The 25,793-nt window shown below is 40.7% G+C and overlaps 1 protein-coding gene across 1 annotated transcript in view; it reads left to right on the top strand.

Annotated features, from left to right (window-relative positions):
- Nucleotides 1-4,452: 4,452 nt before the first annotated feature.
- Nucleotides 4,453-25,793, top strand: part of LOC142150556 (extracellular calcium-sensing receptor-like) — a 45,795-nt gene continuing 24,454 nt past the window's right edge. Inside the window, exons 1-2 of the mRNA XM_075205755.1 lie at nt 4,453-4,618; nt 4,810-4,828. Coding sequence (XP_075061856.1) covers nt 4,453-4,618; nt 4,810-4,828 — 185 coding nt within the window. The remainder of the gene's footprint in view (nt 4,619-4,809; nt 4,829-25,793) is intronic.

The raw sequence follows: 25,793 nt of genomic DNA, 5'->3' as shown, positions 1-25,793 counted from the left end.
ACAGGACCAATAGGATGGTAGATAACAGCAACACGGAGGTGGACTCAGTTGAATAGGCGCATAGAGTGTACCTCAAAGGAGGAAAAAGAGAGGGAAGGTTTGGGGAAAGAACCCGAAAAGTGCTGCAGGAGGAGAGAAGTATCCTTGCCGGTCCCCAGGTCTGGGTGTGTGGGAGAAGGACAAGCCCTCGAAAGAGAGAGCAGCAGGAGAGGTAGTGTCTTCAGGGGATAGCCATGTTTCAGTGATGGCAAGCAGGTTGAAGGATCTAGAGATAAAGAGATCATGGATAGAAGTCAATTTGTACAAACAGACCTGGCATTCAGAGACCGCAGGATAGAGGAAGAGAGGGAAGAGGAGAGATGTGGATGAGATTGTTGGGATTGCTCGACTGCAAGGGTGAGTATGATATGGAGCGAGGGGCATGACAGGGAGAGAGGGATGGAATTGGATGAGAAGCAAAAATACGAGGGGACTTGTCAGTAGACAGGAGACGAGTGGCAGGGGAGAAAGAGGTGGGGGAGGAGTGGAGATGGCGCAGATAGGGGGTTTTATGAATGGGAGAGGCAGAAGGTATGAGTGACATGAGGGTAAAGTATTCCTGGGAGGAAAGAGAGGGAGATGGTAGGTAGGAGCAGACTGACAAAGAGGTAAAGGTTGTGAGTGGGGAAAAGGAGGAGAGAGGGAATTATGGTGAAGGGGGCAGCGAGTCAGATCTTAAAAGAAGAGAGGAGTGAAATAGGGAGGGGGACGGGAAATGAGAGGGGGAGGTGGAGTGAGGAGAAGGAAGAATATGGAAAGGTTGGACAGAAGTGAGAGAGGAGCAAATCATGATAAAGCTAGAGAAGGTGTGGAATAGAAAGGTGAAAGTAATACAGAAATCAAGGCTGGTAAGGCCTTACAAGTGAAGTGAGGAAAAGGTGAGAACAGGAAAGGTGAGTAAAGTGAGAGAGTGCAGTGGTAGAAAGAGAGAAAAAAGGAAGAAAAGATTTAAAGTATGAGCAAGGGAATAGGAAGCAGTTAGGACAGTAGAGATACCAGATGGGTGTGTTTAGAAAAATAATTAGATTATACTGTGACAAAATTGGAAGGCAATTGTATAGCATAAGGCATAATACAAGGTGCACTGATCTGGTTATGTAAGTTCACAGGACAAGAGGGAGACAATTAAAAGTTCAAGCTAAGTGGAGCAACAGTGCGGTGACTGAACTGCGGAACGAGTCTGGCACCCCCAGGAGGGGGAAGGAGGGCATCATGGGAGTCGTCAAAACTACTACGGAAAACTCTACTCCCCCGCTGCATTCCCCTTCACACTCAAGCCGGACTTCATCAAAATCCTTGGAGTTTGGTTTGGGGGAGAGGAGGTGGCCCTGAAGTGCTGGGAAGAGAGACTGGTGACAGTCAGGCAAAAGATTGGACTGTGGAGCCTCAGACTCCTTACCATCGAAGGGAAAGCACTGGTGCTGCGCAACGAGATTCTTCCCGTTCTGCAGTACACGGCCCAAGCTTGGCCACCTCTTGCTGCCGTCTGTAAGACCATCACGAGGACAGTCTTTCACTTCATCTGGGGCTCCAAAATGGACAGAGTGAATCGGTCAGTTATGTACAAGGAGCCCCACAAAGGTGGGAAAGGGATCCCTGATATCCCCACCATGCTGCGGGCCTTCTTTGTTTGCAACTGTATCCGCAGGACACTCCTTGAAAAGAACGTTTGCTCTGCTGGGAAGTCCATGTCCAGCTTTTTCCTTCTGCCTCTTTGGAGGAAACTTGGTTGGGACAAGTGGGACTGCTCCTTCCCTTACAACTGGACTACACCTTGGTTTTACCTGGATGTTGGACAATTTGTGAGGGAGCACCATCTGGAGGGACTTAAACCAGTCTTGTCAAGACCTAAAACTATCCACAAGCTCATCAGAGCAAAGGACGTTATGGTGTCTGTTCCAGGGCTCCCTGTGGCTACGGCCAAACATGTTTGGGAGAATGTGGCCTCTAAGAGGTTGACTAATGGACATAAAGACATTGCATGGATGGCCATCCAGGGGGGTTTGCCTCTAAGGACATTCATGCACTCCCGGAACCTGTGCAGATATGTTCCCTGCCCCTTTTGTATTACCAGAAGGGAGATTGCTCAGCATATCTTTTGGGACTGCCCCACTGCACAGGCATTGTTGGATGCCCTGGAGCATGAACTTAAGGACAGGACTTACCTTTCATACCATTCGGTATTTTATGGATTATTTCCTGGGACTCACACCGTTGAGGCAATCCAGGAGGCCTGGTGCCTTATGAACTGTTTTAAGGACGCTATGTGGCTTGCCAGGAACCGCCTCATCTTGAAGCGGGAGAAGATGACCATCCAGGACTGTCGCAGGCTTATCCATAGCCTGTTAAGAGACTATAACACCCTTGACAGTCCTGAGGAAGATGAAGACGATGATTGATTGTAATTGATTGTTGTCTCCCTCTTCTCCTTCTTCCCATTGTGTCTATTTCCAATAAAAAACTTTGGTTTGTGCTCCCCTCCCTTCCCCCCTCCAACCCACTCCCCTTCACAGCATGAAGTATTATTGAATGTCATGTCTATTTATGCACCCTTCCCTTTTTGTCTGTTCTCAATAAAAACTTTTTGCTCATGACTCCATCACCCTACCCCCCTCACCCACCTCCCCCTCACATCCAATGTTATTTTATTGCACCGTGATACGCTTTAAAGTTTGAATGGTTAGTGCAGTACTTGATGTATATAGTGTAGGATGTTATGTCTTGTACTTTATGCCCTGTATTGTACTAAAACGTATGCATGATCATGTCTTACGGTGTACTGTGTACACTTGAATGAAACGTATGAACTGTGTTTTTTGTACTTTATACAAAATAAAGCTACTTTTTCAATCAAAAAACAGTGCGGTTTAAGGGTGGGTATACAAGCAGCAGAAGTGGAATCAACAAGTCATATTAAAACTGCAGCAGGCCAAAATAAGTGTGAGAAACAGATCAGCAGGGATTGTCCAGACAGTCGACAATGCAGGTGGTGGAAGATATCAGAGCTCACGGCTGATTGTGGAACGTTGTCCTCATGTAGCAGTGTTTGCAGATAAAAGGTTCCCTCCTGATCTTCTCTTGTTCATCTCTTGTATATCTCTTACTATATTAACTAATTTAGTTAATACACTTGAAATAATCCTCACTTAGAAGAATCCTCACTAGCTAACAGCCTCATAAGCTTTTTTAAGCCTTAGACTGCTGTATAAATAGGATAAAATAGTCATGTGACCACTTTCATAGTATCTTTCGTGCTTTACTGTGAGACTGTACTTCCTGCATCTTGCTTTTTATGCCACCTATTGTCCTTGTCAGGACTTAGCAAAATTGCTATAAACATCTGCAGAAAAAGCAATAAAACGTTGAGGAAGATCGAATTGGGGAAAGAAGCTCTGCTAGAACCTGCCAGCAGGAGAAAACTTTGGCATCGACCCTAGTGGAAGAACCCTTTTTACTGTGGAAGATCCCCCTCTTCTCTTCTCTGCTCACCAGGAGAAGAACTTCCGGATCAACCCCAGTGGAAGAATCCTTTTCACTGTGCGGAAGATCCTGCTCTTCTCTGCCCAGTGGGAAGAAATCTGTATAGCTCCACCCCCTTGAGAAAAACCTTCCTTCCTCCAGACCTGCTTTTCCAGTCCTTCTGCCTCAGAAAGAAGAGTCAGGCAGATGGCTTCGGCTGCTCCAGCTCCAAAGCTTCTCCCTGAGTCCGGAACCTTTGCCTCCACCGCCCAAGCTGCTTCAGGACAAGGGAAGCACAGCCACATTTCCCCAAGAGAGCTCCCAACCTCGAACCCTGAATGAGGCAAACAGTAGTCCTGAAGCTGAAGGCATTCCAGATATGACGGCTGAGACCATTGGCAAGAAGATAATCATCAATAAGGGATTATCTAAGGCTGAGACACTCAGAATACAGAGCTACATGAGGGGGATATTCTACATCACATTCACCTCTATAGAGATCTGTAAGAGATACTGTGGCACTGAAGTCTGCAAGACTGGAATCCCCATTTTCTTGCTTTGTCTGTAACATCCACAGAGAGAAAAGAAGGGTGATGAGCTCCATTAGAATTCCTCACACACCAGGCAAAGATATCTCTACCTATTTGAACCATTTTTTGCACTGTGATCAAGGACCCCTCGAAGATCTTGGATGCCAACGGCTTCTAAACAGGCAAGTGGTCCATTATTGTGAGGCTGAGGAAGAAAGAAACTCCAACAAACGGTCTCCAACACCTGCCATGAGGCTTGCCCTGGGTGGCTCTGCTGGACTTCTTCACTACGCTGATCAACCAAGGAAATGCGGGGAAGCTGTAAAGTACCACTCTGCAGGATTTGCAGAGTGGTAGATCACAAGACCAGAGACTGTCCCAATTCATCTGGGACCCCCTTCCTCAGGAAGGGGCCTTAAAAGAGATGGTGGATGAACTGCTGACAGTAGAAGCAGTGGAGGAGTTCGAGGTGGAAAAATTCCTGCAGTTGCCAGACATCTGCCTTTTTGACCAGCTGGAAGAAGGAGGTCTGCTTCCATCTCAAATTGGAGACATGGATAAATCGGACAAGGACCCACCTTACAAGAATGGTAACTAATGTATTGTATGTGCTAACTATCTCTTTTACCCCAACTAATGGCTAATTATTTCCTTTTTATCATTAATGTGAGGAGTGTTAAGGATAAGTTTAGATGTCAGTCTGTGTTTACTTTTCTTGATAGTCAGAAATGTGTGTTGATATGCTGCAGGAATGTTCTTTGACTTTCTCTTGTTCCTATAGACATCTGGGTAGTGTCGAAGTAAATTTTAACTAAACTAACAGAAATATATATGAATTCAAATAAAACACTAATATATAGAATCAATGTATTATGAAGACCTGTACTTTTAAAAAGATGAACTTTATCCTAGTTTTAGCTGGAAAAACAACTTATGTAATATTACTAATGAAACACAGGTTTTTAGTAATTTTCCAGTTCTGCACCCTTCAGGAGAAAAACAGATTAGATCATGGTCATATGATTGTATTGAGCAACCACCTCCGGATATGTCCATATGCTGACCATCCAATAGAACATGTTATTTTAATGATAAAGTGCCAGCAGTGATGTAAGCTGGGATGGTGTCTTTTAAAGTAAGAAGGAGTTTCATTATCCTATAAAAGAATACTTTGAACAGATATAGGGTGTCAATTGGCATTTGAGACCCTGGACGTATTTTTGCTTCGTCCAGTATGGCTGTATCTATGCATTATATATTTTTAATAAATTATAGAAATATTATATTTTGAAAACCTGCTCATCTCATTTATTATTTAAAGAGAGAAAATAACTTATACAAGCTGGGGGCTCGGTCCTATCAGATCACATACCACATCTTACTCTCTTTCATGACTAATTCGACAAGGGGGGACGATTTGATGACCTACACTCTTCTGCACTGGTGAGTATCAGATGTAAATATATCTGTGTTCCGAAGTATTTCGAGGTACCGAAACAGTTAGTGAAGAGAGGGTGGGGGTGGATGCTGATATGTAAAGTAACCTAGGACCTCATTGCTAAATGTGTAGTAGTTAATTAAATGTGTTTCTGCAGAAACTTAGTAATTTAAGAAAATATTGTTGTTTTGAATGTTGCTAAAATTGCTTTTTTCCAGTGTGGACTGGCCACCCATAACTGGCAAAAGACATTTTAGTGTTTTAGTGTTATAACACTGTTTATACTTGTTTGCAAAGTTAAGAGATGTGACTTACAAAGTTAATGTGTTAAATGAAATGCTTTTGCAGTATAGGCAGAAAGCGTTATGATGTTTTGTGATCTACTCGGTAGACTTATTTTGAAAAAAAAATAAGTTATAAAATCCAAGTAGAAATGCCGGTTTCTCATGATGGACGCATCCCTGGTGAATTGAGACTTTCAGTCAGGATAAAGTCTGCTTTTCATAAGGAGAGAAAGGGTGTGGCTCCCTGGGCAAATAAGTGTGTGCCTATAGAGTTTTAATCCTGATTGCATGAAAATTCTAAGAAATAAGATGCCAGGAAACGAAATAAATAAATAAAAAAGATGTTATAAAAGGTGAACCTAGACGTAACGAGAGATTAAATTCTCTTATGAGAGTGAAGTGGAAAAAAATAAGACGTTAAAAATGCTATTCAATTATTAGTTGTTAATAAGTGACATGAGCAGTGAAAAAAAAGAAAAGCAGAAATAAATATATAGTGAACAGCCAGCGCAGCGTATACTGAACGGGTTTGAGTTGTTTTTTTAAAAAGTGAAGTGTTTGTTTTATACATCTCTTTCGTACTTCTGTTATCTATACTGATACTTGGTTCTATTGCGGTAAATGCTGGACATTTACAGAAATGAAATAAGTATGATTTGTGAAGACAATAAGCTAAAGATGGTCTGATTTTTTTTGTAGTGCCTGTTAAGACTTGTGTAATGATTAAATGTGGTTTTAAAGCATAGATAAATGTCCCGTTGCAGGTGTTAAAGACTTACAAGACTTTTAAGCTTATCTTGTAAGCGTGCATTCCAGAGTTTTTTTTTTTTGTGTGTGTGATAAGAGTAGTCCGTTATGAGAAAATGATGTGTTTAATTTTCAGAACGACAGTAGGATAGGAGAAATAAATATATATTGTCAGAAAATATTTTATAATTCTTCAAGATGTACAGATTAAATTTAGTGTTTAAATTAATTTTGATGGAGGTATTAAGTAAATAAATAGTATTTGTCAGTTTTATAGCGAGCAATAGCAAAAGACAGGGTCACACCCATATTGGAAGGGACTTTGCTGGGTGAATTGGCAGAAAGGCATGAGATGAATATGTAAATAAGGTCTTTAATGTGTGTTAAATAGTGAAATAGTGATTTTGCAGATGATATGTATGTTAAAATATTTTTAGAGCGATTGCATAATATTTTTGGCATGTAGTGTGAACCGAATCTCACGTTACACGGAAAACACAATGTGTCAGTGTTTAAACTGAAAAGAATTGCTGTTTTGAAATAAAATAATTGTGATTTGAAATACGGCAAACAAAATCTGTGTTATGTTAGCTTTATCAGAAAATGATAGTGGTTTGCTTTGAAAATAGCATCTGTGTAGTGGTACATAGTGAGAAATTTATAGCTGCGTCAGAGAGATGCATTCGTGTTTTTTGAGGTTTCGCCATTTTGAAAAAATGTCTCTCCTCCCATCTCCCACGTCTGATGGAATGGGGCGGATTTTTCATTTGTCTTGCCAAGAGGAGGAGTTCAGTATATGGAAAATTTTCTGTATTCTGAGTTTATAACATCGAACGGACAAAGGACTGGACCCCACCCTGCATACCAATGCAGATCTCAGTCATAGATTGCGCAGCGTTGATTTTTAATGCTAATAAGAAGTATTCAGAATAGTTTTTGCTGGTGCCAACAGGGGGGGTTCAATATTTATAAAGTTGTATAGACAGTTCTAATTATTTCTTATAACGTGTGCAGAATAATTTGCAAACTTTTGTACCCACAGGAGACAAGAAAACCGGAATATGTGGATGTTCTGCAGTGAAGAAACTAAATAATTATTGTGTTTTCTTTCAGAAGTATCCAAGAGGGAAAAAATTCATTTATCTATTAAAAAGATTAAATTGTTGGACACCTGGTCGGAGATATTTAGATTTCCTAAAGGGTGGTCCTGATATTTGAATAATCTCTACCTCAGAGTAAAAATAAATAAAATCAGTACATTTATTTCTTGATATGTCACAATTCTGTAGCCAGTGAATATTAGGATTTTCAGCCACAGCTGTATGCTGGATGAAGTTGAAAAACATTATCTAGCATACATTTCTTAATACATTGAGGCAGTTGAAGAGATTAAAAGACTCTACCCCGGCATCAGGCATCTAAAAATTATAAGAAATGTTTTATTTTTTACTGATGATAACACTGTTTTAGGATATTTAGAAGATAATTAGTATACCATTAGATAGGTAGCAAAAGCATTAACTTCATGTTTAAGGTTTATAGCCATAGGAGCTATTATTGTGGAAGAGACAAAGGATATTGTGTTGCAGCGTGAGTTACATTTGTTTGTCCCTCGTGTTGTCACATAACTCCTGAATAATGCACAGACTAGACATGTTTCTTTAGCAAGGTGTATACAATGGGAAATTAAAATTACATTAAATTGCATTAGTTCTTCTAACATTACAATATGCATATGTCAGAATCTCAATTTTGCTACATCATTGTCTTAGAAACCTTACATGACAAGGAAGGCAATGAGCATTATTGAATTAAGTAAATGTGTAAGTTTTTTTCTGTATTACCAGACATTTCTGAGACTACATTAAAAAAGTTAGATTAAAGTTTTTTACTGATGAAAATGTGTTATAGATAAATGCATGATGAGCTCACTAGTTACAGTGACAGGATGTCATGTGCAATCACTATACATAATGAGAAAACACTCATCAGAGCATGTCAACTAGGTAATGGAAAACGGGTAGACATTTACACAGAGTTACGTTACGCATAGTAAGTGAACACCATAGTTTATGATTTTGAAATTATTTGTAAATATAGGGGTTACCTAACATCAACAGGAACACCTATATAACATGCACAAACAGTCAAACAACTGATAGAGGCTATTAGAGATGAGCGCACTCGGATTTATGAAATCCGAGCCCACCCGAACGTTGCCGATCCGAGTCGGATCCGAGACAGATCCGGGTATTGGCGCCAAATTCAAATCTGAAACTGAGGCTCTGACTCATAATCCCGTTGTCGGATCTCGCGATACTCGGATCCTATAAATTCCCCGCTAGTCGCCGCCATCTTCACTCGGGCATTGATCAGGGTAGAGGGAGGGTGTGTTAGGTGGTCCTCTGTCCTAGTAGATCTCGTGCTGTGCTGTTTAGTTCTGTGCTGTGCTGTTTAGTTCTGTGCTGTGCTGTGCTGTGCTGTGTTCTGCAGTATCAGTCCAGTGGTGCTGTGTGCTGTGCTCTGTCCTTCTGAGGTCAGTGGTGCTGCTGGGTCCTGTGCTGTGTCCTGTTCAGTCCAGTGGTGCTGTGTCCTGTGCTCTGTGCTTCTAAGGGCATAGTTATTTCCCCAATATTCCCCTGTGTTTAAAAAAATAAAAAAAAGTTATTTAAAAAAATACCAAAAACTAATTTAATTTTTTTTAATTACCACAAAATTTTCACAACCAATCCTGCAGTATAAGCCCATTGGTACTGCAATATTACCAAGTTCACACATTCAGCAGTAAAAGTCCAGTGGTACTGCAATATTACAAAGTTTACACATTCTGCAGTATCAGTCCAGTGGTGCTGTGTCCTGTGCTCTGTCCTGCTGAGTTCCGTAGTGCTGCTGGGTCCTGTGCCGTGTCCTGTTCAGTCCAGTGGTGCTGTGTCCTGTGCTCTGTGCTTCTAAGGGCATAGTTATTTCCCCATTATTCCCAAGTTTTTAAAAAATAAAAAAAAAGTAAAAAAAAAATTAAAATTAAAAATTAAAAAAAATATATATAATTATAACCAAATTTGCAAAACCAATCCAGCACTATAAGTCCATTGGTACTGCAATATTACAAAGTTCACACATTCTGCAGTATCAGTCCAGTGGTGCTGTGTCCTGTGCTCTGTCCTGCTGAGTTCCGTAGTGCTGCTGGGTCCTGTGCCGTGTCCTGTTCAGTCCAGTGGTGCTGTGTCCTGTGCTCTGTGCTTCTAAGGGCATAGTTATTTCCCCATTATTCCCAAGTTTTTAAAAAATAAAAAAAAAGTAAAAAAAAAATTTAAATTAAAAATTAAAAAAAATATATATAATTATAACCAAATTTGCAAAACCAATCCAGCAGTATAAGTCCATTGGTACTGCAATATTACAAAGTTCACACATTCTGCAGTATCAGTCCAGTGGTGCTGTGTCCTGTGCTCTGTCCTGCTGAGTTCCGTAGTGCTGCTGGGTCCTGTGCCGTGTCCTGTTCAGTCCAGTGGTGCTGTGTCCTGTGCTCTGTGCTTCTAAGGGCATAGTTATTTCCCCATTATTCCCAAGTTTTTAAAAAATAAAAAAAAGTAAAAAAAAATAAAAAATTAAAAAATAAAATAAAATATATAATAATTATAACCAAATTTGCAAAACCAATCCAGCAGTATAAGTCCATTGGTACTGCAATATTACCAAGTTCACACATTCTGCAGTATCTTGTGCTACATATAATGGAGACCAAAAATTTGGAGGATAAAGTAGGGAAAGATCAAGACCCACTTCCTCCTAATGCTGAAGCTGCTGCCACTAGTCATGACATAGACGATGAAATGCCATCAACGTCGTCTTCCAAGCCCGATGCCCAATCTCGTAGTACCGGGCATGTAAAATCCAAAAAGCCCAAGTTAAGAAAAAGTAGCAAAAAGAGAAACTTAAAATCATCTGAGGAGAAACGTAAAGTTGCCAATATGCCATTTACGACACGGAGTGGCAAGGAACGGCTTAGGCCCTGGCCCGTGTTCATGACTAGTGGTGAGTTATGCTGTCAGCAACAAAACAGCAAACAACTCTGCCTTCTAAAGAGAAATTATCACAAATCCACAAGGCGAGTCCAAGGATGTTGGTGGTTGTCAAGCCTGACCTTCCCATCACTGTACGGGAAGAGGTGGCTCGGGAGGAGGCTATTGATGATGTAGCTGGCGCTGTGGAGGAACTTGATGATGAGGATGGTGATGTGGTTATTGTAAATGAGGCACCAGGGGGGGAAACAGCTGATGTCCATGGGATGAAAAAGCCCATCGTCATGCCTGGTCAGAAGACCAAAAAATGCACCTCTTCGGTCTGGAGTTATTTTTATCCAAAACCAGACAACCAATGTATGGCCATATGTAGCTTATGTAAAGCTCAAATAAGCGGGGGTAAGGATCTTGCCCACCTAGGAACATCCTCCCTTATACGTCACCTGAATAACCTTCATAGTTCAGTGGTTAGTTCAGGAACTGGGGCTAGGACCCTCATCGGTACAGGGACACCTAAATCCCGTGGTCCAGTTGGATACACACCAGCAACACCCTCCTCGTCAACTTCCTCCACAATCTCCATCAGATTCAGTCCTGCAGCCCAAGTCAGCAGCCAGACTGAGTCCTCCTCAATACGGGATTCATCCGAGGAATCCTGCAGCGGTACGCCTACTACTGCCACTGCTGCTGTTGCTGCTGTTAGTCGGTCATCTTCCCAGAGGGGAAGTCGTAAGACCGCTAAGTCTTTCACAAAACAATTGACCGTCCAACAGTCGTTTGCCATGACCACAAAATACGATAGTAGTCACCCTATTGCAAAGCGTATAACTGCGGCTGTAACTGCAATGTTGGTGTTAGACGTGCGCCCGGTGTCCGCCATCAGTGGAGTGGGATTTAGAGGGTTGATGGAGGTATTGTGTCCCCGGTACCAAATCCCGTCGAGATTCCACTTCACTAGGCAGGCGATACCAAAAATGTACAGAGAAGTACGATCAAGAGTCCTCAGTGCTCTAAAAAATGCGGTTGTACCCACTGTCCACTTAACCACGTGGACAAGTGGTTCTGGGCAAACGAAGGACTATATGACTGTGACAGCCCACTGGGTAGATGCATCCCCTTCCGCAGCAACAGCAACAGCTGCATCAGTAGCAGCAACTACAAAATGGCGGCTCGTGCAAAGGCAGGCAACATTGTGTATTACAGGCTTTAATAAGAGGCACAACGCTGACAACATATTAGAGAAAATGAGGGAAATAATCTCCCAGTGGCTTACCCCACTTAGACTCTCATGGGGATTTGTGGTGTCAGACAATGCCAGTAACATTGTGCGGGCATTAAATATGGGCAATTTCCAGCACGTCCCATGTTTTGCCCACACCATTAATTTGGTGGTGCAGCATTACCTCAAGAGTGACAGGGGTGTGCAGGAGATGCTTGCGGTGGCCCGCAAAATTGCTGGACACTTTCGGCATTCAGCCAGTGCCACCGCAGACTAGAGGCACATCAAAAAACCATGAACCTGCCCTGCCATCACCTCAAACAAGAGGTTGTGACGCGCTGGAACTCCACCCTCTATATGCTGCAGAGGATGGAGGAGCAGCAAAAGGCCATTCAGGCCTACACAGCCACCTACGACATAGGCAAAGGAGTGGGGATGCGCCTCAGTCAAGCGCAGTGGAGACTGATTTCCGTGTTGTGCAAGGTTCTGCAGCCATTTGAACTTGCCACACGAGAAGTCAGTTCCAACACTGCCAGCTTGAGTCAGGTCATTCCCCTGATCAGGCTGTTGCAGAAGCAGCTGGAGAAAGTGAGGGAGGAGCTGGTAAGCCATTGCGATTACACCAAGTATGTAGCTCTTGTGGATGTAGCCCTTCGTACGCTTTGCCAGGATCCGAGGGTGGTCACTCTTTTAAAGTCAGAGGAATACATTCTGGCCACCTTGCTCGATCCTCGGTTTAAAGCGTATGTTGTGTCTCTGTTTCCGGCGGACACAAGTCTACAGCTGTGCAAAGACCTGCTGGTCAGGAGATTGTCCTCTGAAGAGGACCGTGACATGCCAACAGCTCCACCCTCATTTTCTTCCACATCTATGGCTGCGAGGAAAAAGCTCAGTTTTCCCAAAAGAGGCACTGGCGGGGATGCTGATAACATCTGGTCCGGACTGAAGGACCTGCCAACCATTGCAAAAAAGTCTACTCTCGCTGCATTGGATGCTGTCACAATAGAAAAAATTGTGGATGATTACTTTGCTGACACCATCCAAGTAGACATGTCAGACAGTCCATATTGTTACTGGCAGGAAAAAAAGGCAGTTTGGAAGCCCCTGTACAAACTGGCTCTATTTTACCTGAGTTGTCCCCCCTCCAGTGTGTACTCGGAAAGAGTTTTTAGTGCAGCGGGGAACCTGGTCAGTGAGCGGCGAAGGAGGTTGCTTCCTCACAACGTTGAAAAAATGATGTTTATAAAAATGAATAATCAATTCCTCAATGAAGTACAGCACTGCCCTCCAGATACTACAGAGGGACCTGTGGTTGTGGAGTCCAGCGGGGACGAATTGATAATGTGTGATGAGGAGGAAGTACACACTGTAGGGGGAGAGGAATCAGAGGTTGAGGATGAGGACGACATCTTGCCTCAGTAGAGCCTGTTTAGTCTGTACAGGGAGAGATGAATAGCTTTTTTGGTGTGGGGGCCCAAACAAACCAATCATTTCAGCCAAAGTTGTTTGGTAGGCCCAGTCGCTGAAATAATTGGTTTGTTAAAGTGTGCATGTCCTATTTCAACAACATAAGGGTGGGTGTGAGGGCCCAAGGACAATTCCATCTTGGACCTTTTTTTTTTGCATTATATGACCAATCAACAGTCGTTTGCCATGTTCAAAAAGTAAAACCAAATTTAAAAAAATTCAAGAAATTAAACCAAAAGTAAAATGCCCTGTCATAATTTAAAACAAGAGGTATTGACGTGCTCTAAAACTACTGTATTGTTGTTTATATTTTATAAACACTACACTTGAAAGCTTGAGTCTTTCAATAAAAAAGTAACTGTCCATTGCACGAATATTTGCAACAGGGACAATTTTAGGGTTAAGAAAGTCAACTAATAACACTTCGAAGCTGTCTGTCTTTATAAACACTACACTTGGAAGTTGGAGGAGGTATTGTGGCCCCGGCACCAAATTTACTACCGGGGCCACTCCACTGTGCAGTCCATATTTAGGTGTATCAGATATTAAACAACGGTGACAGTTGATGCCCAATTTTTTAATTATATTGTGGCCTCGGTACCAAATTGTGTACCGGGGCCACCACACTACGCAGTCCATACCCTTTTTTGGTGGAATTCTGACCCGTGGAGGGTTTTTTAATTATATTGTGGCCTCGGTACCAAATTGTGTACCGGGGCCACCACACTACGCAGTCAAGATAGATAGATGCGTATCATAGATAAAGTACATTCAGTGGTGTGGGGCAAATTGAAAAATATTCAAAATGCACTGACATTATCAAAAACAAGAGGTTGTCACACGCTAAAACTCCAACATGTATATGATGGAGAGGATGGAGGAGCAGCCGTATGTGTAGTGTAATGCAGACCTGTTGAAGGTTTTTTATATATTTTATTGTGGTGCCCAGTGCCCACTCCTCTACGCAGTCCAGATACATTTATTGGTGCGAATCATAAAAGTTCAGGGTTTTTAATATATATTGTGGTGACCCACTCCTCTACGCAGTCCAGATACATTTATTGGTGCGAATCATAAAAGTTCAGGGTTTTTAATATATATTGTGGTGACCCACTCTTCTACGCAGTCCAGGTACATTTATTGGTGCGAATCATAAAAGTTCAGGGTTTTTAATATATAGTGTGACTCACTCCTCTACGCAGTCCAGATACATTTATTGGTGCGAATCATAAAAGTTCAGGGTTTTTAATTTATATTGTGGTGACCCACTCCTCTACGCAGTCCAGGTACATTTATTGGTGCGAATCATAAAAGTTCATGGTTTTTAATATATATTGTGGTGACCCACTCCTCTACGCAGTCCAGGTACATTTATTGGTGCGAATCATAAAAGTTCAGGGTTTTTAATATATATTGTGGTGACCCACTCCTCTACGCAGTCCAGGTACATTTATTGGTGCGAATCATAAAAGTTCAGGGTTTTTAATATATATTGTGGTGACCCACTCCTCTACGCAGTCCAGGTACATTTATTGGTGCTAATCATAAAAGTTCATGGTTTTTAATATATATTGTGGTGACCCACTCCTCTACGCAGTCCAGATACATTTATTGGTGCGAATCATAAAAGTTCAGGGTTTTTAATATATATTGTGGTGACCCACTCCTCTACGCAGTCCAGGTACATTTATTGGTGCTAATCATAAAAGTTCAGGGTTTTTAATATATATTGTGGTGACCCACTCCTCTACGCAGTCCAGATACATTTATTGGTGCGAATCATAAAAGTTCAGGGTTTTTAATATATATTGTGGTGACCCACTCCTCTACGCAGTCCAGGTACATTTATTGGTGCGAATCATAAAAGTTCAGGGTTTTTAATATATATTGTGGTGACCCACTCCTCTACGCAGTCCAGATACATTTATTGGTGCGAATCATAAAAGTTCAGGGTTTTTAATATATATTGTGGTGACCCACTCCTCTACGCAGTCCAGGTACATTTATTGGTGCGAATCATAAAAGTTCAGGGTTTTTAATATATATTGTGGTGACCCACTCCTCTACGCAGTCCAGGTACATTTATTGGTGCGAATCATAAAAGTTCAGGGTTTTTAATATATATTGTGGTGACCCACTCCTCTACGCAGTCCAGGTACATTTATTGGTGCGAATCATAAAAGTTCAGGGTTTTTAATATATATTGTGGTGACCCACTCCTCTACGCAGTCCAGGTACATTTATTGGTGCGAATCATAAAAGTTCAGGGTTTTTAATATATATTGTGGTGACCCACTCCTCTACGCAGTCCAGGTACATTTATTGGTGCGAATCATAAAAGTTCAGGGTTTTTAATATATATTGTGGTGACCCACTCCTCTACGCAGTCCAGGTACATTTATTGGTGCGAATCATAAAAGTTCAGGGTTTTTAATATATATTGTGGTGACTCACTCCTCTACGCAGTCCAGATACATTTATTGGTGCGAATCATAAAAGTTCAGGGTTTTTAATATATATTGTGGTGACCCACTCCTCTACGCAGTCCAGGTACATTTATTGGTGCGAATCATAAAAGTTAATGGTTTTTAATATATATTGTGGTGACCCACTCCTCTACGCAGTCCAGGTACATTTATTGGTGCGAATCATAAAAGTTCAGGGTTTTTAATATATATTGTGGTGACCCACTCCTCTACGCAGTCCAGGTACATTTATTGGTGCGAATCATAAAAGTTCAGGGTTTTTAATATATATTGTGGTGACCCACTCCTCTACGCAGTCCAGGTACATTTATTGGTGCTAATCATAAAAGTTCAGGGTTTTTAATATATATTGTGGTGACCCACTCCTCTACGCAGTCCAGGTACATTTATTGGTGCGAATCATAAAAGTTCAGGGTTTTTAATATATATTGTGGTGACCCACTCCTCTACGCAGTCCAGATACATTTATTGGTGCAAATCATAAAAGTTCAGGGTTTTTAATATATATTGTGGTGACCCACTCCTCTACGCAGTCCAGGTACATTTATTGGTGCGAATCATAAAAGTTCAGGGTTTTTAATATATATTGTGGTGACCCACTCCTCTACGCAGTCCAGGTACATTTATTGGTGCGAATCATAAAAGTTCAGGGTTTTTAATATATATTGTGGTGACCCACTCCTCTACGCAGTCCAGGTACATTTATTGGTGTGAATCATAAAAGTTCAGGGTTTTTAATATATATTGTGGTGACCCACTCCTCTACGCAGTCCAGGTACATTTATTGGTGCGAATCATAAAAGTTCAGGGTTTTTAATATATATTGTGGTGACCCACTCCTCTACGCAGTCCAGGTACATTTATTGGTGCGAATCATAAAAGTTCAGGGTTTTTAATATATATTGTGGTGACCCACTCCTCTACGCAGTCCAGGTACATTTATTGGTGCGAATCATACAAGTTCAGGGTTTTTAATATATATTGTGGTGACCCACTCCTCTACGCAGTCCAGAAAGATACCTCGTTGCAACGTTTTGGACTAATAACTATATTGTGAGGTGTTCAGAATACACTGTAAATTAGTGGAAATGCTTGTTATTGAATGTTATTGAGGTTACTAATAGCATAGGAGTGAAAATAAGCCCAAAAACTTGATTTTTAAACTTTTTCTGTTTTTTCCAAAAAAAATCCGAATCCAAAACCTTAAATCCGAACCGAGACCTTTCGTCAAGTGTTTTGCGAGACAAATCCGAACCCCAAAAATAATGAAAATCCGGATCCAAAACACAAAACACGAGACCTCAAAAGTCGCCGGTGCACATCCCTAGAGGCTATACAGTTGCCAAAAGAGGTTGAAGCCATTAATTGCCAGGCACATACTAAACAGACAGATAAAGTCTTACTATAAAAAATAAATAAATAAATAAAATAGAAGTTACTCAATCAATTTAAAGGGTATAGCAGGTGTTTGAAAAGGGAGGGGTTATCCTGAAAGGAATAAATACACAGAGATCTCCCAGCACACTGCTATAGCCAGCAACAGATCTGCAAGAAAACAAACTAGCAGACTCAGCAACTCGAAGAAAGGGCAGCCACATACTCAATAGATGATTTTTAATGATATCACATTTGAAATCTTACGACAATGTCAGTAAAAGGCTATATTGAATGAAATTAATACATGGAAATTGAAACAATGGTATTGAAACAAAAGATGAAATTTGAGTATAGAAAATAAACCAGTAGCATTAAAAATGTTGTTATGCTTTACAGAAAGTGTTCAAGCATTAGTTAGTCTACATGGGAGCAGATAACAAGATTAAAATTGTTATATCTTGTTGGAATGCCCAGACATACTACATATGCCAAGTTTAAATGTGAAATGTGATAATTTGTCTTAAGAACAATGAAGGAAAGATAATGTCTACTAAGGTCAGACAGTTGTCTAATATAACCTTTTCAAATGTTTACAAACTAGTGTATTGATTTTATTTAAATTAAGAGAAAAACATTAAGCGGGTTACAGTATGTGTTAGTTGGTATTGATACGTGTTGGTGGGATGAGGCCTAGATAACTGCCTCAGACATAGTACAATTTATTGATAAGAAGAGTTTGCCAGAATTTGTATGTAGATGTAGTTCACCCAGAAAGTGGACTCATTTCAGAAAAAAAGTGTTTCAAAGAATGTGTAATATCATAGGAATATATTCAAACGTTATATACTATATCATTCTCAAGCTTCAGAGAAAGTTGAAATAATAAATGGAGTAATTAAATAATAACTAAGCTTACTAAAGAAACAGGAATGGCACTTCTTTAGTTTATCATGGTATTAGAATCACTTCTAAACTTCTTCTCAATCTCTCTCCATATGAACTGTTATTGGAATTCAGCCAAGATACGTTACTAATCCACAGACTTCAAGCTGCATCATGATCTAACTGTGCAATATGTCATACAGTTGTCTGAACAGTTGCAGAAGCTTCAGAAGGTCCAGAAGAACACTTGAACAAAGACATTCAACCGGAAGCTGCACACAGAATACAACTTAGAGACTATTCTATGGTAAGGAATCTCTTACACTCTGGTTCCCTTACAGATTGATGGGATGGTCCTGCTAAAGACAAGTTCTATAATGACTGATACTGCCGTAAGAGTTGCAGAGAAAGACATTTGGATCCATAGTTCCCATTGCAAACAGGTCAAAGACCCAAGCTTAAAGGAACCAAAGGACTCAGAACTGAATACAGATAAAGAGACTGAGTTATGCTTTAAAAGAACTCTTCAATCAAGATGGAAGTGATGATGTATAATCAGCTACAAGTTTATCGACTTATGACGCAAAGAAAATTCAACCTAGCTGCCTTTCTAATAGGAACAATGATACGTGAAGCCTCAACATGTTATTTATATATTTTGGAAAGGAATTGAGGAGAAGTTGGTAAGGTGATAGCCCATCTGATATATTAGATGAGGATGATTTTAATAAAACCATTTCTGCTTCTTTTCTAAACAAGAAAATCAAAGAGTTCAGAAATTGTAAAGGATTACCACCAATTCCAAAATGTATTTGTGAGTATTGTGGTACTCAATGAAGGTGAAAGGTGGTTAATATGGTGGTCTGATAATAATGAATATTGCTGGAGAGAATATCCAGTTGACCGATAGTATGTTATATTAAATGAAATATGAGGAGTTATAAATTGTTGAATGTGTACTAAAACTCCTTTATTGAGTAAAAATATGCCAATGTTACCATTTCCAGTACCTTATGAAGAATTACACACATTAGTCCTGATATAATATGTCAAAAACAAAAGTGAGATTTTAGTGATTATGGTCGAATTGTTGAAAATATATATATATAACTTGACTAAATTTCCGGGTTTAGCACCACAGATAACTGAATACATTTTTTATGTTTAATAAAGCAATAAATGAGGTTAAAACGATAACACCTCAGATAAAGGACAGCATCAGGTATATACATTGCTGCCGTAAAACAATAAGTATTTTAAAGTGTAAGAATTAGCATGAATAAGTATAATACAGTGGTTACAGTGCCGGAACCATATGGGTCTGAATGTAAAGAACAGTGTACGTTTGATTTAGACAGAGATTTAGAAATTACATAAAATAAGAAAGCTAAATTAGATAAAAGATAAAAAAAAGATAGAGCTTCAAACAGATGTAACTACATTTGGAAGGATATGCCACCGAAGCACAAAAGAGTAAAATATGTACACAATGCATTTTGTATTAGTATAATTAACTTTTTAAGCATACACTACCGGAACCAGACTGTCACGGGCACTAGGAGTTTTACCCAGAATTCACCAGATGTAGCTACACTTACCAGAAGTACGGACCTCTGGGTAGTGTGGTGAATCGATGGAACCATACAGTAGAATAGTGGAAAGGAATGTCAATAGTATAAATGCTGAGTCTTGGCACCGTGGAACTATCATGGTTCAGCAGTCTAGTGAACAGAATCAAATGAGAAAAGAGTCCAAGAGCCTAACACACAGGTAGCATATAGCAGGCCAGTACTTGATAACTGGATAACGTTAGGCAACGACTAAACAGCACTATAATGGAAAAGTCAGCGACTTGCAGCTACAATACAGAGGCACTTGTAGACTTAGTCCAGCCAATAGATACCATACAGAGTAGTAGCTATATCACAAGGAAATATGAATGGTCAACAGCTGGTAAGTCTCACTACGGATATGTAGAGAAGACTTATCCAGCGCAGGTGTGTAACAGAATAGCGTGAGTGGTCTGCAATTGGCAAGTTGTACCACTTAATGTGATGGGAAGACTTGTCCAGGTGCAGGCGTGGAGCGGAGTAACGAGAGTGGTCTGTAATAGGCAAGTTGTACCACTTGATGTGCAGGGAAGACTTGTCCAGGTGCAGGCGGGGAACGGAGTAACGTGAGTGGTCTGCAATAGGCAAGTTGTACCACTTGATGTGCAGGGAAGACTTGTCCAGGTGCAGGCGTGGAATAGAGTAACGTGAGTGGTCTGCAATAGGCAAGTTGTACCACTCGATGTGCAGGGACGACTTGTCCAGGTGCAGGCGTGGAATGAAGTAACGTAAGGGGTCTGCAATAGGCAAGTTGTACCACTTGATGTGAAGGGAAGACTTGTCCAAGAGCTGGCAAGTAACGGAGATAGTGAGAGTAGACTGCAGCGGGTAAGTTCCACCAACGATGAGGAGAGGAGACTTGTCCAGGAGCAGGCAGGTAACGGAGGTAGTGAGAGTAGACTGCAGCGGGTAAGTTCCACTAACGATGAGGAGAGGAGACTTGTCCAGGAGCAGGTAGGTAACGGAGGTAGTGAGAGTAGACTGCAGCGGGTAAGTTCCACTATTGATGAGGAGACTTGTCCAGGAGCAGGCAGGTAACGGAGGTAATGAGAGTAGACTGCAGCGGGTAAGTTCCACTAACGATGAGGAGAGGAGACTTGTCCAGGAGCTGGCAGGTAAGACGAGCAGAAACAGGAAACACCTCAGAGTCTCAAGGAATGAGAACCAAGAACAGGCAACGGTAATAGGGCAACAGGTGCTTTAAATACTGAGAGGTGATTAGTTGACCAATGAGACTAGAGGCGAGGTATTAACAGTTCAGGGTTTCTGCACATGCGCAATCTTCGTCAAGATGGCGGATGGCCGCGGCTCAGGAGAGGCGCCGGCAGGAGCAAGAGAGATCCATGTCCCAACATAGTGACACTAACAGTCCGGTGAGTGACATAGACTTAGGCGAAGAGATACTAGATAAGAAATGCCACGTGGGAATGATAATCTCAACCATGGTGTTAGAATATTGTGGTTCATTTATTTTACCAGGAAACATTTATTATATAAATATAAATTGAAAATATGCAATTAAATGGTTATTAATTAGGAATTATGCTGTTTAAGAAGAGTGGTTCCTCGGTTTTATACAGTGTTGAATGATGAGCTGAAAGAGATATTATTAATAAAAATATGTTCTACTCAATAATGAGTCAATAAGACATAAAGTGTTTATAAATATTGATGATATGTTTACTTATGGAAATTATGAAATAATGGATTTATGAAATTAAACATTTTCCAGTAGTTAATTGATAATGAGATTGAAATTTATCATGATAATTTTCATTATGTTGGACTTGAATTACAGGTATTTAAATATGAACTTTTACAACACTGAGTAGTTTTGGACTATTTAACAGCTCAAACAGGAGGATAAAGTTTAATCCTTGAGACTGAACTTGGAGTCCATTGTTTATTACCTAATCAACGACACTTCTGATCCAGAAGCTATAATTATACGTTATATAAACAACGCCTATAATATGAAGAAGGATTTTGATGACAAAATTATTATAAAGACTTTTAAAAGGATTCGTCATGGACATGGTTATAGCCAAGCATATGGTTCTATGGACTTGGAAAGTGGCTATCAAACCAAATGTATATTTACATGAAATTTATTGTACTAATAATTGTGACAATATTGTTCCTGAATACTTGTTTAAAGTGTAGATTGTATTGTATACAAATATTTGTGAAAGTCAAACCAATCCGAGAACATCAGTGCTGGCAGAAATGTATACTCCTATTCAATTAAGTATAGTCACATGAAAAGGTATCTTTTATGTGTATACAAAAGGGAGGGACTGTCAAAGTAAATTTTAACGAAACTAACAGAAATACATATGAATTCACATATAACACTAATATATAGAATCAATGTATTATGAAGACCTATACTTTTAAGAAGATGAACTTTATTCTCGTTTTAGCTGGAAAAACAACTTATGTAATATTACTAATGAAACACAGGTTTTTAGTAATTTTCCAGTTCTGCACACTTCAGGAGAAAAACAGATTAGATCATGGTCATATGATTTGTATTGAGCAACCATCTCCGGATATGTCCATATGCTGACCATCCAATAGAACATGTTATTTTAATGATAAAGTGCCAGCAGTGATGTAAGCTGGGAAGGTGTGTTTTAAAGTAAGAAGGAGTTTCATTAAAAGAATACGTTGAACAGATATAGGGTGTCAATTGGGATTTGAGACCCTGGATGTATTTTTGCTTCGTCCAGTATGGCTGTATCTATGTATTATATATTTTTAATAAATTATAGAAATATTATATTTTGGAAACCTGCTCATCTAATTTATTATTTAAAGAGAGAAAATAACTTATACAGTAGGCAGTGGTCTCATGGTCCACCTATTGATCTGTGGGGGGTTGAGTGTAAGTCTGTGGTGTTCACTATACTTATCAGGGGAAGCCTCCACACTAGATTCTGTTTAGCAGTTTGTCTGCAGCAGATTGCTTATTGTAGATGGCTCTTGGGCAGGTGAGCCTATCAGTCTAATCAGTGTGTATGCATTCACTGGTAATAATGAGCATTTGGAACTTTTCCAGACCCTGCGGGTCCAGCCCACAACCCTCAGGGCAGTAGTGATGGCCGGGGATTTTAAATGTCCTATAGAAGAAGGGGGACGTATTACTAGCAGCACTGCTAGCAAGCACTTCTTCTAGGTTGCTGCTCCCGGAATGACCTTGTGTTACCTCTAGAGCAGTAAGGCAGAATAGACATGTCATGGTTCCCTGCTTCTTCTCAGACCGCAGCACTGTGAGACCTCATTGACCCGGACCTGCTTGAGCTGTATGAGATGATGGTGGTGCAGGGCAGAATACCTCCTTCCCTGAGGGAGGGACTGATTACAATTCTGTATAAGGGCAAGGGGGTGATATGTGACCTTAAAAATTGCCAACCCATCTCTCTCCTGCCTGTGGACTACAAGAACCTACACAAGGTACTAGCCACAAGGCAAAAGTTTGTCATTGGGCAGATTGTTCATCCAGATCAGACTTGTGGCATTTCTGGTCATTACATTGAAGTGTACAGCGCATCTGTAAGCATAATACACCGTGAAAAATAACCAGACATACTTTTTAATACATTACAAGACATATGGTACAAGATATTAAAACCTACACTACACATCAAGTACTGCATTAACCATGCATCACTTAAATGACACCACAATTTCAAATAAGCAATTGTTGTGAAGGAGAATAGGTCAAGGGGTGTAGTAGTTATGGTATTTTTCTTTTATTAAGAAACAAGATGGAGTCTATAATTGATTTCTATGTGTCTTTTTATGAACAAATACTAAGTTTATGGTGTTTCTTCGCATTGTTTACTTGTTTCTTCACATTGTTTACTTGCCTTTTATGGCCATTGTCTTAGAACTAGTGCAGTGAACTGTGTAGACGCTCACTCTTGCTGCATTCTGTTTTATGATGTGTGGTTAAAGGCACCAACTTAAGGTTAGGGTTTTATTTTGTGGTACTACAGGGCTTAGTTAGGCATGGATGTCATGGAATGTTGGCACTTGTGGTTCTCCAAGTGCCAGCATGCGCTTGCTTCCATGGATATGCTGGTGCTTGTAGTTATACAAGCATCAGCATGCCCACACTGTTTAGGGCAACCTAGGCTGGATGGGACTTGAAGTTCCACAAAACAAAATGGCGTTTGTTTGCTTTTTTCCTTTATTATCGCTGATATTAACCTTCTACCCACAGCCAACGGGAGTAGGAAGAGCCCTAGTGCTTTCAGGACTGGGCTGGTTATTCCTCGAGGGGGGGCCTACTCATTTTTTTCAGTGGACGTCCCTCCCTAGGGAATCCAGCCCAGTGCTGAACAGCCTGGGGTTGGTTGTCATTTTGACAGAGGGACCCCTGCCACATATCCCCCTGCTATAGTGCCACCCACCCCTGCTGGCTTGCCTAGTGCTGGTTGCATGAAAATCGGGAGGGACCTCACACACATTTTTCCCCGAGTTTCACGTAACCATAAGTTGGCTGGAGGCGCTAGGGTAGGATGGGGGGACCTACCAATTTCTTCCCTCTCCCTTTGCAAACTCCTGCTTCTACTCAGATGTGGTCATCTTCCTCTTTGTGTCTGCCAGCAGTAGGTACAGGTACATTTTTACAGATAATTCGACTGTTAACATAATCATTATTTTGATTTGCTAATGCAAGACCTGAAATAGATTATGTAGATGGTGGCAGAGACTCATGTCAACCCTATAGCCTGGCTTTTCTTGTTTACTGGTACAGTAATAGCCAAAATATTTGAGAATAACACAAATATTATTTTTCACAAAGTCTGCTACCTTAGCTTTTATGATGGCAATTTGCATATACTCCAGAATGTCATGAAGAGTGATCAGATGAATTGCAATTAATTTTAAAGTCCCTCTTTATCCCAAAAACAACATTTCTACTGCATTTCAGCCCTGCCACAAAAGGACTAGCTGACATCAGGACAGTGATTCTCTCATTAATACAAGTGAGAGTGTTGACGAGGACAAGGCTTGAGATCACTCTGTCATGCCTATTGAGTTAGAATAAAAGACTGGAAGCTTTAAAAGGAGGGTGGTGCTTGAAATCATAGTTCTTCCTCAGTTAACCATGGTTATCTGCAAGGAAACACGTACAGTCATCACTGCTTTGCACAAAAAGGGCTTCCGAGGCAAGAATATTGCTGCTGGTAAGATTGCACCTAAATCAACCATTTATCAGATAATCAAGAACTTCAAGGAGAGAGGTTCAGTAGTTGTGAAGAAGGCTTCAGGGCACCCAAGAACATCCAGCATGTGCTAGGAACATCTCCTAAAGTTGACTCAGCTGCAGGATCGAGGCAGCATCAGTGCAGAGCTTGCTCAGGAATGGCAGCAGGCAGGTGTGAGTGCATCTGCACGTACAGTGAGGTAAAGACTTTTGGAGGATGGCATGGTGTCAAGAAGGCCAGCAAACAAGACTTTTCTCTCAAGGGAAAACATCAGGGACAGACTGATATTCTGCTAAAGGTACAGAGATTTGACTGCTGAGGACTGGGGTAAAGTCATTCTGATGAATCCCCTTCCAGCTTGTTTGGGGCATCTGTAAAAATGCTTGTCCAGAGAAGGAAAGTTGAGCACTACCATCAGTCCTGTGTCATGCCAGCAGTAAAGCATTATGAGACCATTCATATGTGGGGTTGCTTTTCAGCCAAGGGAGTGGGCTCACTCACAATTTTGCTTAAGAACACAGAAATGAATAAAGAATGGTACCAAAATATCCTCCAAGATCAACTTCTCCCACCCATCCAAGAACAGTTTAGTGACGAACAATGCCTTTTCCAGTATGATGGATCACCTTGCCTTAAGGCAAAACTAATAACTAAGTGGCTTGGGGATCAAAACATCAACATTTTAGGTCTATGGCCAGGAACCTCGCCAGACCTTAATCCAATTGAGAATTTGTGGTCAATCCTCTAGAGACGGGTAGACAAACAAAACCCATAAATTCTGACAAACTCCAAGCATTGATTAGGCAAGAATTGGCGGCCATCAGTCAGTATGTGGCCCAGAAGTTGATTGACAGCATGCCAATTACATAGGTCTTCAAAATGAAGGGTCAACACTACAGATATTGACTCTTTGCATAAACTTAAAGCCTTTGACACTTATGAAATGCTTGTAATTTTACTTCAGTATACCATAGCAACATCTGACATAAAGGTCTAAAAACACTATAGCAGCAA

The sequence above is a fragment of the Mixophyes fleayi genome, chromosome 4, assembly GCF_038048845.1.
Source record: "Mixophyes fleayi isolate aMixFle1 chromosome 4, aMixFle1.hap1, whole genome shotgun sequence".
Classification (NCBI taxonomy): domain Eukaryota; kingdom Metazoa; phylum Chordata; class Amphibia; order Anura; family Limnodynastidae; genus Mixophyes; species Mixophyes fleayi.
Note: the sequence above shows the minus strand (reverse complement) of the source record. Positions and strands in the feature narration are given on the sequence as shown.